At 39.3% G+C, this 15,296-nt stretch overlaps 1 protein-coding gene across 6 annotated transcripts in view; it reads left to right on the forward strand.

The window, feature by feature from the left end:
- Nucleotides 1-15,296, forward strand: part of NAV2 (neuron navigator 2) — a 307,819-nt gene that overhangs the window by 141,652 nt on the left and 150,871 nt on the right. For all 6 annotated transcript variants that reach the window (XR_015797036.1, XM_088145827.1, XM_088145829.1 and 3 more), the window contains 2 exons: nucleotides 10,787-11,924; nucleotides 13,964-14,082. Coding sequence is in view for 5 of the 6 variants with exons in the window: in XM_088145827.1 (XP_088001953.1) it covers nucleotides 10,787-11,924; nucleotides 13,964-14,082 (1,257 nt within the window). In the remaining variant the exon portion in view is untranslated. The remainder of the gene's footprint in view (nucleotides 1-10,786; nucleotides 11,925-13,963; nucleotides 14,083-15,296) is intronic.

The raw sequence follows: 15,296 nt of genomic DNA on the forward strand, positions 1-15,296 counted from the left end.
TTTACAGAACCTGAAATGTTCAAATAATCTTTTCAGAGGCACTCTCATGAAAAACATGCTGTAATATCTAACCTGGATGCAATCAAAGTCCATATTTAGGTAGCAGGAATCGCTAGAACAAAATACAGTGATAACTGCCAACTTGCATGGCTTTAAGGAGAAAAAGACAAATTCATGGAGAATAGCTTCTGTCGATAGCTTCTAGTTAGGGTAGTTATATATCACCTTCAGGATCAGAGGTACTCTCTGAGGAGTTAATAAGCATTGTTGTATTCATGCACTGCTTCTGGGCTTCCCATAGACATCTGTATGTGAGAAATACTGGACTAGGTAGAGCTTTGATCCAGTCCGGTTCTTAATGTTGACACTAGTTAACTTTAAGCAATTACAACTGTGATGAATCTGATGATTAGAAAAGAGGCATCCTATTTACTGAAAATGTAACATTTATTTTAGGTTCTCCCAAAACAATTCTATGTGACATAGGGCTTGGTTACTTGAGGGACCACCTATCTCCTGTGGTATCAGCCCAGTTGGTTTGATCTGATAGGTTGGCATGCTCTGGGTTCCTTTGATCAAGCAGTATCTGTTGGGACCCAGGAGTATGCCTTCTCTGTCATGGCACCTGCCCTCTGGAATGAGATTCCCCTGAGATCCAGGTGGCTCCCACCCTGATGGTGTTCTGGAGGACCTTAAAGACCTGGCTCTTCTCCCAGGCTTTAGGCTAGGATTTCTAGGAGCGTGTGTGATGCTGTTGGATTTGCCAACAGCATCACACACGCTCCTAGAAATCCTAGCCTAAAGCCTGGAAGAAGAGCCAGTTCATTGTATTTTATCTGGCTTGTATATTGTTGTTGGTTTTTATTCTGTGAGCTGCCCAGAAGTGATGGGAGTCAGGTGGTGTCCAAGTCAATAAATAAATTCTTGGGTATGTCTGAATATATGATATAGATGCAAATTACACTCAGCCTTAACTTATCACTTGGTAATGCAGCAGATGTTGCAGGTTGATATTTTTTTTGGTCAAGTTTTTTTTTTATTGCTGAATGAACCATGCCAGACATAAAGCTGTAGAAGGAAACTTGAATTCTTCTGACTTGGCCAGACAAAAGAATAGTCCTTGGTAATGCCAAATTATTTTACTATCCAACAAATGCATTTCTCTCTCAGTTTTTCTTTACAAAAGAGGTAACTTGCTATCAGTGAAACAATAAATGTTTAACTTTGAGATTTTATGGGCCTAGGCCACTGGTATTGAACTTATGTAATAAATGAGTAGATATTAATATTGCAGGCTTCCTCAAAAAAGATGGAATGAAAAAAGCTAGTTGCCCTTGTGTATGATAGCAAACTCAGGTTGTAGGAAGAGTGAGAAGCAAACTGGTTTATTATTTATTTGTCTGCCTGTTAGTTTATAGAAGTATATTCCATCTTCTGTGAAAGAGCTCAGGGAGGCTTACATGGCAATTTCCTTTCATTTTATCCCCACAACAGCAGTCCAGTGAGGTGGGTTGAGCTGTGAAAGAGTGGCCCAAAGTTACTAAGTCAGTTTCTGTGGCTGAGGGTAGACTTGAATGTAGGTTTTCCCAGTTCTAGAACACATAGAACGTATTTATTTATATGAAAGCACTGGACCCGAGAGATATCCTTGAAGGACTCCACTTACCATTTTCCTTCACTGAGAAAACTACTCATTTATTTCTGCTATTTTTTAAAAACATTATTTATATATCAAATTTATCACCATCCATCTCGTTAAAAAGTGACTCTGGGTGGTGATTTGCTTTCTGATGTTTACAAGTTAGCGATCCATAAAGGATAAGTTCTTTTATACTCTGACTACTAAGTTTATTCAAAATTCTTGATGAGGAACTTTGTCAAAGGCCTTTAAATATTCAGGCTGGCAATGCCAGGGGGGTCACCTCCATCCACATGTCTGCTGACATTCTCAAAAAGTTCTAGAAGGTTAGTGAGGCAGATTTACTTTTGGAGAATCCATGCTGATTTTGCTTCAGGGCAGCTTATTTCTACCAATTTGCCTGAATTTAAGATGACCATCCTATATTCCTGGATTCTCTTGGTCTCTTTGGAGCTCTCATTTGAATGGAAATTTCATCTGTAATAATTGGTATGGAATACTTGTTGTTGTTGTTTAGTCGTTAAGTCGTGTCCGACTCTTCGTGACCCCATGAACCATATTGCGCCAGGCCTTCCTATCCTTCACTGCCTCCCTGAGTTTGCTCAGTTTCATGCTCATTGCTTCAGTGATGCTATCTAACCATCTCATCCTCTGCCGTCCTCTTCTCCTTTTGCCTTCAATCTTTCCCAGCATCAGGGTCTTCTCCAAAGAGATCTCTCTTCGCATTAGGTGACCAAAATATCTGAGCTTGAGCTTCATTATTGATCCTTCCAATGAGCAATCAGGGTTGATTTCCTTTAAGATTGACTGGTTTGACCTCCTAGCAGTCCAGGGGACTCTCAAGAGTCTTCTCCAGCACCACAGTTCAAAGGCATCAATTCTTTGGCGCTCAGCCTTTTTTATGGTCCAGCTCTCACAGCCATACATTACTACTGGAAAAACCATAGCTTTGACTATGCGGATCTTTGTCGGCAAGGTGACGTCTCTGCTTTTTAATATGCTATCTAGGCTTGCCATAGCTTTCCTCCCAAGGAGCAAGCGTCTTTTAATTTCATGGCTGCAGTCTCCGTCTGCGGTGATCTTGGAGCCCAAATAAATGAAGTCTGTTACTGCTTCCATTTCTACCCCTTCTATTTGCCAGGAATTGATGGGTCCAGATGCCATGATCTTAGTTTTTTTAATGTTGAGTTTCAAGCCAGCTTTTGCACTCTCCTCTTTCACCCTCATCAAGAGGCTCTTTAGTTCTTCTTCACTTTCTGCCATTAGGGTGGTATCGTCCGCATATCTGTGGTTGTTGATGATTCTCCCTGCAGTCTTAATTCCGGCTTGTGATTCTTCCAACCTGGCATTTCTCATGATGTACTCTGCATATAGGTTAAATAAGCAGGGTGACAGTATACAGCCTTGTCGTACACCTTTCCCTATTTTGAACCAATCAGTTGTTCCATGACCGGTTCTGACTGTTGCTTCTTGGCCCGCATACAGATTTCTCAGGAGACAGGTAAGGTGGTCTGGTACTCCCATCTCTTTAAGAACTTGCCACAGTTTGTTGTGATCCACACAATCAAAGGCTTTTGCATAGTCAATGAAGCAGAAGTAGATATTTTTCTGGAACTCTCGTGCTTTCTCCATGATCCAGCGAATGTTGGCGATTTGATCTCTAGTTCCTCTGCCTCTTCGAAACCCAGCTTGTACATCCGGTAGCTCTCGGTTCATGTATTGCTGAAGCCTAGCTTGTAGGATTTTGAGCATAACCTTGCTAGCATGTGAAATGAGTGCAATTGTGCGATAGTTTGAGCATTCTTTGGCATTGCCCTTCTTTGGAATTGGAACATAAACTGACCTTTTCCAATCCCGTGGCCACTGTTGCGTTTTCCAAACTTGCTGGCATATTGAGTGCAGCACTTTAACACCATCATCTTTTAGTATTTTAAATAACTCAGCTGGAATACTGTCATCTCCACTAGCTTTGTTGTTAGCAATGCTTCCTAAGGCCCACTTGACTTCACTCTCTAGGATGTCTGGCTCAAGGTCAGTGATCACACCAGGGTGGACATCAGGGACATTAAGATCTTTCTTGTATAGTTCTTCTGTGTATTCTTGCCACCTCTTCTTAATCTCTTCTGCTTCTGTTAGGTCCCTGCCTTTTTTGTCCTTTATCATGCCCATCTTTGCACTAAACGTTCCTTTCATATCTCCAATTTTCTTGAAGAGATCTCTAGTCTTCCCCATTCTATTGTTTTCCTCGATTTCTTTGCATTGTTCATTTAAGAAGGCCTTCTTATCTCTCCTTGCTATTCTCTGGAAATCTGCATTCAGTTGCTTATATCTTTCCCTTTCACCCTTGCTTTTCACATTCCTTCTTTCCACAGCTATTTGTAAAGCCTCATCAGACAGCCATTTTGCTTTCTTGCATTTCTTTTTCTTTGGGATGGTTTTAGTTGCTGCCTCCTGTACAATATTACGGACCTCCGTCCATAGTTCTTCAGGCACTCTGTCTACCAAATCTAATCCTCTAAATCTATTCATCACCTTCACTGTGTACTCACAAGGAATATGATCTAAGTCATACCTGAGTGGTCTAGTGGTTTTCCCTACATTCTTCAATTTAAGCCTAAATTTTGCAGTAAGAAGCTCATGATCTGAGCCACAGTCAGCTCCTGGTCTTGTTTTTGCTGTCTGTATAGAGCTTCTCCATCTTTTGCTGCAAAGTATATAATCAATCTGGTTTCGGTATTGACCATCTGGTGATGTCCATGTGTCCATGTCCAAGTCGTCTCTTGTGTTGTTGGAAAAGAGTGTTTGCTATGACTAGCTTGTTCTCTTGACAGAACTCTATTAGCCTTTGCCCTGCTTCATTTTGTACTCCAAGGCCAAACTTGCCTGTTATTCCGATTACTCCTTGACTTCCTACTTTAGCATTCCAATCCCCTATGATGAAAAGGACATCTTTTTTTGGTGCTAGTTCTAGAAGGTGTTGTAGGTCTTCATAGAAGCGGTCAACTTCAGCTTCTTCAGCATCAGTGGTTGGGGCATAGACTTGGATGACTGTGATGTTGAATGGTTTGCCTTGGATACGCACTGAGATCATTCTGTCGTTTTTGAGGTTGTACCCCATTACTGCCTTTCCCACTCTCTTATTGACTATGAGTGCAACTCCATTTCTTCTAAGGGTTTCTTGCCCACCGTAGTAGATATAATGGTCACCCGAATTAAATTCACCCATTCCCGTCCATTTTAGTTCGCTGATTCCCAAGATGTCGATGTTCAAACTTGTCATCTCATGTTTGACCACATCCAGCTTGCCTTGGTTCATAGTTCTTACATTCCAGGTACCTATACAGTATTGTTCTTTACAGCATCGGACCTTCTTTTCGCTTCCAGATACATCCACAGCTGAACGTCCTTTCGGCTTTGGCCCAGCCGCTTCACTCTTTCTGGAGCTACTTGGAACTGCCCTCCGCTCTTCCCCAGTAGCATATTGGACACCTTCCGACCTGAGGGGCTCATCTTCCGGCGTCATATCTTTTAGCCTTTTAACATTGTCCATGGGGTTTTCTTGGCAAGGATACTGGAGTGGGTTGCCATTTCCTTCTCCAGTGGACCACATTTTGTCAGAACTCTCTGTCATGACCTGTCCGTCTTGGGTGGCCCTACACGGTATAGCTCATGGCTTCACTGAGTTACGCAAGCCCCTTCGCCACGACAAGGCAGTGATCCATGAAGGGGATGGAATACTGTCAAGCCTTATTTATTAATCCAATTTATATGCCACCCATCTCACTGTATTATGCCAAGAAGACCATTCTACCTATTGATGGTGCAGAAGCAAGCCAACTGGCTATTTTGTTTGAGTAGCTGTAACCCTTTTGCTGAATCTTCAGTAATGGTCTGCAGGGTGCATCTACAAATGTAAGTCATATTGAATTCAGCACCCTTGTTTTGCTTCTCTCATATGCAATTAATCAGATTTTCCTGAACAAGATTGGGCTCTTGTTCCATTTTGCCTGCCAAAAAGTTTTTGTCCACCAATGAGTTTCACACGTCTGCTTATTTTAGCTGTCTCACACTTTTTTCCTGCCAAATGAGTTAGAGGATAAGATTATCCCTTGATGATTGACACTTACCTCTGCAAATGTATGTACGCATACTGTAATGACAACAAGGATATTGCAGCAATCTATTATGTCTGCAGAGGACAAACACATTTGGGACATGAGATTTTAACACTAGTGGTGAGCAAAAAAGGGACAAGAGCTCAAGATTGTATAATGGGGGCCAGGACAACTTCAGTACTTAGGTTTTCTTCTACAGACACATTCTTCAACTATGACAGGCAGCAAGGACATAAGAGAAGCAGTGCTGTTGGAAGGGCCAGACCCTTTTAACCTATCTGATAACGAAATGAAGGTTACTTTTTTCTGAATAAACAGCTCAGGTCCAAGTTATACATGTAAAATGCATGCAGATGTTTTAGTAGATTTAATATATTAGCTCCAAATTGCCCTGTCAGAATGAGTGCATTTTCCCCCTCTGCCTCAGTACTTTTTTCAGTTGTTGTCAGTGAATGTGAGGACTTGAAAGCAACTTCCATCTCATTAAAACTATACATTTAGTCAAAGAAAATAATAATTTAATTATTAATTAAGCTCTCAATGTCTCTGGGTGGTGCATTAAAGAATAGTTTAAACCAACATTGCAACATTTTGATTTTGAGCATACCTCAAAAAAACCAAAACAAATGGTCTTCAAGGAGAGCCTTTGATGGAGCACTGTGCATCAATCCAGGTGAAAGAATGAGTGACTGTTCCAACTGGTACACAAGATGAATTTGTGCAAAGACCTCCTAACCATGGGCTGCTACCTCTTCTTCAAGCAGAAGTCATGAGTCCAAGAGAAGCCTCAGATTGTGTACCAGTTCTGACTGGGGCAGTATGTCCCCACCCAGAACTATATATGGAAAATCTCTGAAATCAGGTGGTCCCCAAGCCCATAGCCACTCAATCTTGCCCAAGGTAGCTATTCCTCCCCATCCAGACCCCTACAGCCTCCATACACTTAGGCAGGACTGTGTGGTCCCTCATCCATGATTTTCCTAGTATTCAACACCACCCACATTTTTGGCACCTGGTCTCCAGGACCAACCAGAAAGAGGCCAGGGCACACACATACTCTTCATGGACACTGACAGGCTACATGGAGCATCATGGAGACCCCTCACTGTCTCACTGCTGTAAGATAAAATTTGTAGAACTGAGAATTCTCAAAATTTTTAATGTGGAGTCTGTTTATTCTTGGATGCAAATGCACCATATACAGATTGAGATTGTCATATAGTACCACGTTTAGGAAAAAAGGCAAACTTACTGCAGTTCCTTGATTCATTATAACTCTGGGGCCTTTAAGAGAATAGTTCCAGGAGAAGATACATACATATGATTCTAAGGCAGGTTTAGAAGCCACTGCTTTCTCTCAGACAGACCAGCTGCATTTAACTGACACTTGCAAATGTTGGTCATAGGGTGGTCCTTAATTCCATTCATCCTGCTCTGATTCTGTGTGGGGGGCAGGGAGAGAATGTCTCCCAACTTTTGTTATCTGGGAGGTCACAGATTCTCCCCACCGCCCCCCCCTCCTCATCCCCTAGTGTTTATAAACTCATTTTTGACTCTTTCCAATGACTAACGTTAGTTAGAATTATGTTCTAAAACTAATTTTCTTTATTTCTGACAAAACTCTACAGCTAATGGTAACTGTAAGTAAGCAGCCTGTGTTTAGATTTAACTTGACAAATGATGGGAAATTACATACGTTTTCTCCAGTGCTTCTTATAGTGCAAACGCAAACATTTCACTGAACAATTTAAACTATTGACATAGTTTCATTGTGAATGGCTAGGCTTGAAGATATTACAGAAGCTGATGAAATTGAAGCTAACTGTGGTACAGTGTGCATTGGCATTCAAACAGGACCACCAACATATCTATAACAGAAACACTGGGAATTAAATAAACTCCAAGCTGAGCACTTGCCTTTGAAAGGAGGAGAGAAAGTGGTTATTTAGCCTAACCATATTTTGAATTTGAACATGTCTCACTTGTTGTTGATTAAAGTCGGCAAACACTCTTGAAGAAACAAAACTGCCTCAGGGAAGATGACAGGTGGGAATTAATTTTACTCATTGCAAAAGGAGATGATACGATGAACACAGTGAAAGAAATTGCTGCGCAATGAACTTTAGGAAATGAAATGCTTTAATCACGGAGGTAGGACCAAGACCAATGACCAGAAAAAGCATTATAAATAATAATCAGCATTTATTCAGTCATAAGGGAGGTACATGGTAGAATCCTAACACAAGGGTTTCCTCTCCCAGGAACTCCAGACTGGGAACTGAAGATGAATGCCTTATCTGTAAAGTTTTGCAGTCTACCCATAACAAAGGTCAACTTTCATTTGACGCCTCTGCAGCCTCCATATCTATGAAGATGTCCCACATTCATATTTGGAAATGAGGCAGAGAAGGGATGGGTTCCATTTTGTGGATCCCATCTGTAGTTAGAGCTATCAGATTCCCACATGCAGCTCATAGGGGGTTTATTTAAGTAAGGGTTAGGTACTTTCTGCCAAGGGCTGTATATGGCTCTTACCTGGTTGCACATGATCTTCAGTCTAATTTCAAAAGTGCTGTACAATCAGTCATTTCAGGCATCTAGATACTACTACTACTTCTGCAATTTGTGATTTAGGAGAATGAGAAGTGGATGCCAAAAATGAATGCCTCTCCTCGCATTTGGCATTGCCTTTGCTATTCTTTATGCAACTCCATCACCATGAGCTTCCCACAGAAATAACCCTGAGGGAATGTAACTTTTTCTGTTTTAAGGAATTAACATTCTACAGTACTGTATAATAAAAGGTATGATGGGGTGGGGTAATTGGGAATTATTCACAAGTATTATAGGACTAAGAGAGCCAGTTTGTGTAGTGGTTAAGGCACGAGGCTAGAAACTGGGAGACCGTGAGTTCTAGTCCTGTCTTAGGCACGAAGCCAGCTGGGTGGCTTTGGACTAGTCCCTCTCAGCCCTAGGAAGGAGACAATGGCAAACAACTTCGGAAAAACCTTGCCAAGAAAACTGCAGGGACTAGTCCAGGCAGTCACCAGGAGTCACCACTGATTATAACACACCAAATAAAAAATTATAGGACTAAAGATTTTAGCATTTTCTGGAAATGTTCAAACCAGTCTTTAATATCTTAATTCCATAGGTAGCTGAGTGATCCATATGCATCAGAAGGATGGGATACAGAACTTTGCATAAATCAATGAATCAATAATTCTTCCTTGCTGCAATTGATGCTTCAGAATTGAATTAATTCCTTGATCTGTACAGGTGGTTTAATGTTTACATACAGTTGGGTACAAAATCATGTGTTTAAGATCTGGCTCTTCAGATATGTTTAGCATAACTTATGAACTGATTTGTATGTGTTGACTGCACCGTGGTGCAGTGTGTATTCAGACCTTTGGTGGACTCTGAACTTCTGTTCCAATTGCAAAATAAAAAGGGATTGCTTAGGTATTTAACTAATACCAAAAAAAAAAAAAAAGAAAGAAATCTATAAATCTAGTTCATGCTGTGAGGCATTTAGACCTGAGTTGGTTCCCTTCTCCAACTTCTGGCATAAGAGTTTAAGGGATGGGTGGGCGAGGGAGGGAAAAAGTGCAATAGAGATTATCTAGTTTAATCATTTATAATTAATGACACTCTGGAAATCTTCCAATCCTAGCAATGCCTGCTCTCTATAAAATGAGCATATACATCTGTTTCAGTTAGGACAGTGTAGGCTGACTGCAAGAGAAATCTCTTAAAAATCCAAATCACTGCTAAGTAAGGAAGATGGGTGTGTTGGAAATATGAAGCAGTTTGGTGCAGATCATACTGGTGAGATTAACAGAGCTGTCTCTTCCATGAGCAGTTGGAAGTGAAGTCAAAGAGACTCTGTGGCTTCAGCAGTGTGTGATTCAGAAAACGACATTCACAGTTCTTTTCCAAACTGCTGCAAACGTTCACTGCCAGTTGCTGTTTATTTTTAAGTTAAAAAAAAAACACAGGAAACTCTATTTGCCGTTTATTGCTAAAGGATCCAGGATAGCAGGTAAAAGCCGTTAATCCCCAGCAAGCTGCAGGGCAGGCTAACAGTGAGAGATGACAAAAGTTAATTGGAAGCATCAGCAGTCTGACAGAAGACATATTTGCAGTAATTGGGATGTAAGAGCTCCAGAAGAGAAAGTTTGCAAGGAGTAGCTTTAGAAAAGAAGAGGCTCTCCAGAGGTGAGTAAGGGTGATTTTTAAGCTCGCTCTCTCTAAAAAAAAAAAAAAAAAAGAATGAAATGCTTTCAAGGAAATGGAACATAGAAGAGATTTTAACTCATTGAGGAAACATTTTCAGCTGCATCTTTTTAATGCAGCTGCTGTCAGTTTAGGGTAAAATTGATCACATACAAACTCTTGTCAGAATAAAGGTATAACAAATTTTAGTTTTGTGGATTAAGAAATGAAATTTAATGTGTTGTTATCTAATGGATATTTGAAGTTTGGTTGTTGTGGGGCTTTGTTTTGTTTTTGGCGATTGTGGTATGTGAACGTTGGTCTTGTTTTGTTTGATTCTTGTTATATTTGGAATTGTGTCAAGATGCCGTTTCTTCGATTAATCATTTTTCAGGATTGTCAGGCTGGATGCTTCTGTACACATTAAGTTCATGTTGTTGTTTTTTAAAGTATAGCTTTGGTTAGATAGCTTTCAAACTATGTCACTCTAATTGGGTAAACGCCTAAATGTAAATTGGGTGATCCAGAGTAGTAAGAAAGAGACGGAGTCTCCAGTAGTCTTACAATTAAAAACAAAATAAAACCTTAGCAATTTTAATTGCCAGGGAGTTGATTATATTACTCTCCCCCCAAAACTGATATTATTTCAAGTGCGATCGATCGATCGATAGATAATAGAATATAAAATGTAATTTCTATATTTTTGAAATACGTTAAATACTGAACTACTGTGAAAGCAGATCATGTTCACCTGAAGGTTTTGTCCAAATCCAAAGTGTCAACAACCTTGCATTTTGTTTTTTTCTCTCCCCAGAACCAGCAGACAGTTTAGACCCCCAACCCACAGGAATGAATGAAAATGGACCCCCTTTGGTTCAAAACAGCAGTAGCAACAATGCTGCCAGTTGTAATAACTCTTCAGCCATCCCCCAACCCAATTCTGCAGTTAAACCTTGGCGCAGCAAATCACTGAGTGCTAAGCACACAACCACATCATCCATATTAACTATAAAACAGCAGGTTCAGGAATCTCCCAAACCTCTCCCAGAGATGATCAAAACCACTCCCAATGGTCAGAAATCGATGCTGGAGAAGTTGAAACTCTTCAATACAAAAGGGGGTTCCAAAGCAGTAGGGTCATCTCTTGAATGTCCAGGGTCTCGGGACACTAGTTGTGAAAGATTAGAGGGCCTCTCAAATTTTGAAGAAAATGAAGAGATGGAGGCTGCAAATCGGAACTTAAACACCCCAGGACCCACATCAAATAGTCCCAAAATTGCACTTAAGGGAATTGCACAACGAACATTTAGTCGAGCTCTGACCAATAAAAAGAGTTCCCCAAAGGGCAATGAAAAAGAAAAGGAGAAACAGAAAGAAAAAGAAAAAGAGAAGGAGAAAGAAAAGGAAAAAAACAAAGATGTGACAAAGAGAACTTCTGTGATAGAAAAAGCTGACATGAAAGAGGAGCTAAAGGAAGAACAGGTCCCTCCTGCTGTAAATGAAATGCCAAAAAAATCCTCCAAGATTGCAAGCTTTATCCCAAAAGGAGGAAAGCTCAATAGTGCCAAGAAAGAAGCAGCTGCCCCTTCACATAGTGGAATACCAAAACCAGGAATGAAAAACACCACAGGGAAATCCTCAAGTGCCCCAAGTTGTTCTGCAAAGGAAGGTGAAAGAAGCCGAAGCGCAAAGCCAGTCTCCAGCCTCTCTCATCAAAAAGCACAGCTAGATAGCAAGAATTCAAGTTCCACATCAAGTTTAGCTTCCACTGATGGGAGAGGAATGGGAGGGTGGTCAGCTTTAAGTTCCAGCAGCAGCAGTCATGCTGTCAATGGGCCAACAAATAGTACCACCCAGACAACAGGAAGCAATACTGTGAGTGTTCAGCTACCTCATCCGCAACAGCAATACAGCCATCCAAATACTGCCACAGTAGCTCCATTCATGTACAGGTAAGGAGTTACTTTTAATCTTGAGTTGTCAAGTCTGACTTTTCTAGTGTAACCAGACCTTTCTGGCGTATCTGTCTTCAAGGATGGCTATGAAAACTATAATAATTGCTTACTTGCTTGTTGCTATTTATTTTAAACAGCCTTGGGCGACAGTGCATATTCTGAGGTCATGGGAGTGCAAGCAGCCCTTGGAAAGTTGGCTGATCACAGCCCCATATAATATTTAGCTTTTACCTCAACCCAACTAAATCTTTGTTGTAGCTCTGCTACTGTTTGTAACATGACCTTGGCATAACAGTCAAAGTTTACATGTAGCTTTCAACCTGAGAAAACATGGCACCATTTGGCTGAGGGTAATGTACTATACATAAGAGAAAGGTTTCCTGCTTCTGCTCTTCCTGCACTTTTTTTTGCTTTTAATCGAGAATAAGATGAAAAAGATAATAAAGTGATAGGTAAAGAGAACATCCATAATGTATGATGTAAATAATAATTTCATGTTATAAAATCATGGTTTAATTATCTTTGTGCCAGAACTTAATGATATAGAACTGCTTTGGGTTCAGAATTAAAAATCATTCTTTGTAATTATATAGTGTATATATAGAGATATTCTGGCTTGATACATTTGTCAAAAGTAGATGCCAGCTTCACTGGTTTCATTGACATAATTCAAGGAGAATCAACTAATCAGTTAATTGCCACATTCCAGCATCAACCAAAGCTATAAGCTGGGCAACATTTTTGGAGGCCAAAAAAATGCATTCAGTCCTGCCTGGTGTGCCTGAGGCATCATGTATTTGTAGATATTTTTTGGTAGAAAAAAATAATTGGGAATAAAGGGAAAATGTACAAGGAGAAAGTCAAAGAGGTGAGGTATGAATTAATACAATACATTACATGATTGAATAAAAATATTATGCCTATAGCATGCAAGATGCTTCTAAGAGGGAAAAAAGACCATCATAAGAGCTTAATTTTCAGCAGAGACTAGTTATTACTTAATACCATCTAAATCTCACCCCACACTTTTTTTAATCGGCCCAGTTTTATCCATCATTAGTAGCCACTAATACATCGTAGCATAGACAAACAGGAATACATCCATAGTCATCTTTTACACATTCTACCAAAATGGTATTGAAATAGAAGATGAAAAGCCATGTGATTCTATTTCCTATGCAAGTAGCTACAGTGGTATTGGTCCTTCACTATGATATGATTAGAGTTGTTTCGTGTTCTTTATCTACACTTTCCTAAAAAAGTATGCATTGAAGCTTCCTATTTCTGTGAAAGAATGGTGTTTATGGCCCAAACTACACATGGTGGGAAAATAAGAGCACCACTATATTATTGAAATGCCACCCAAGGGAATATAAAATCCAGCATGCAGGTTTGAACATGGAAAATTCATACTCAGTTTTGTTTGTTTATAAAGCCAATGGGTAGGGAGGTATGAATCAGTGAAAAGGTAGTTTGTATCAGTGTTCAATATCTCTCATGATATTCCATTTCACTTAATTTCTCAAAGAATCATTAGAAAATTGTTCTGACCATCTGCAAATCATATATTTGGTGCAGAATTTCATGCAATTTTTGTAAAATATTATCTTTCCCTAATAGATATGTTAGAGATGAAATAAATAAGTATATATAAAGAATAGCCAGCATTAATAATTTATATCCCATTGAACTTTGTTGCCCTCAACAATGGTTGGATGATGAGCCACCAGTATAGACTGTTGATCTGATTGAAAACTTAATTTAGAACAGAAGTTATTCAAAATGGCAGTTGAAGGCCTTTTGACAGCAAATATTTCATATTTTTTACAGTTCAGTGCCTGTTTCCATTTCTAGGACATAGCACAACGTGGGACTAATGAATTATGTACAGTCAGTCTGCTAGTGTATCCTGTGGAGAAGACACAATGACTGGCAAGCATTGTTATATTGATGCCAGAATTCTTTTTGGCATATGAATGAATGAACGAATGAATGAATGTGTTTTCCTATTTCTTTACCTCTGTTTTGCACTTCAGATCCCAGACAGACAATGAGGGGAATGTAACAGCAGAGTCCGGTACTGGAGGAGGGAGCACAAGCATGGAATCTGCTCCCTGCACAAAAACTGGACAGCCTATTTTAGAAGATCTTTCTGGTAAGAGATAAGATGTGTTGAGTGCATTGGCTCTCTGAATCAGAGGAATAAAAAAAGATGCTAAGTGAGATTCAGTTTCTTTCATGAGAGTGAGGACAGCATGCATATTTATTCCTGGTGTTTCATTTTAGTGAGTTTTTCAGCATCTTCACTGCAGATGCTGCTAATCTCAGATTCTTACTCAGGAAAGTCAAAAGAGGAAGCATTATTTTGTGTATAGAATTTGTTTCGGGATTACTTAAGTCTCTTTCTATGGGCTTTTTTTTTTTTAACTTTATATCTAACTTTTTGAAAATGCCCACTTGTACTTCTTTTAAATGTCAATTCTACCTTGAATAAATATTGTGGATTCCATGTAAAATGTTCAGAATGCTTTATTTAATTATTTTTAAAAAATTAAAAACAACAAAAATCTGTGAGTTTGGGCTCTTGCTGTAAACATTGCCTGAACTTCCAATATTTAAGTCTATATAGTGTATTCTATTTAAGGTGTTTGGATTCTTGAAACGTTAATTGTGTTTTTAAAGGCCTAATACTGTGAAGGATTCTTAAAATGAGTGTACGTATGTTATATTGAAACTAGTTAACTATAAACTTTGCATTTATAACAAAAGTATTACAAACTTACTGTATATCTAAAAATCCATATACTGTATAATGCTAACTGCTCATATTCCTTCAATACAGTTCTTATGCTGAAAAAAAGCAGCTATGATGGCAATAGTTTATATCTTTCCATCATAAACATAAGTCCTGAAATGTCTAAATAGTCTAAAATTATTGAAGCTATAAGCAGTATATTCTCACTTGGCTGCAATGTCATATACATTTAAACTTTAAGTGGCCATGTAGAAGCAAGGTTTTATCTGTACACCTCTAAACTCTTAAGTATCTTCAGCTCAACATATTTTAGAGGGTACATTTCCCCATGCTTTGTCATGAATTTAAGGTAGTTACAGCACTCTCTGAATCTGAAGTCATGGAAAGACAGTAATTATTCAACATGCTTTTATCAGAGTTGGTGCTGAGCATTTTTCAGAAGGTTGGTTTTGTTATTTAGCCTGGAAATTCAGAATTGTTCTGTTTGTTTCATATGATATTCACTTGATTATTTTTGCCGTTCTAATAACTAGTTTTTCCATGTTTGGGTAATTAGAGTGATCCATCTTTAGGAGACTGGTTAGTAGCTTAGAAGATACACAGATTTTGGAAAG

This window comes from Python bivittatus, unplaced genomic scaffold (genome assembly GCF_059951505.1).
Source record: "Python bivittatus isolate LINGU-HERP-01145 unplaced genomic scaffold, Pbiv_v1 ctg000480_np1212, whole genome shotgun sequence".
Lineage (NCBI taxonomy): Eukaryota > Metazoa > Chordata > Lepidosauria > Squamata > Pythonidae > Python > Python bivittatus.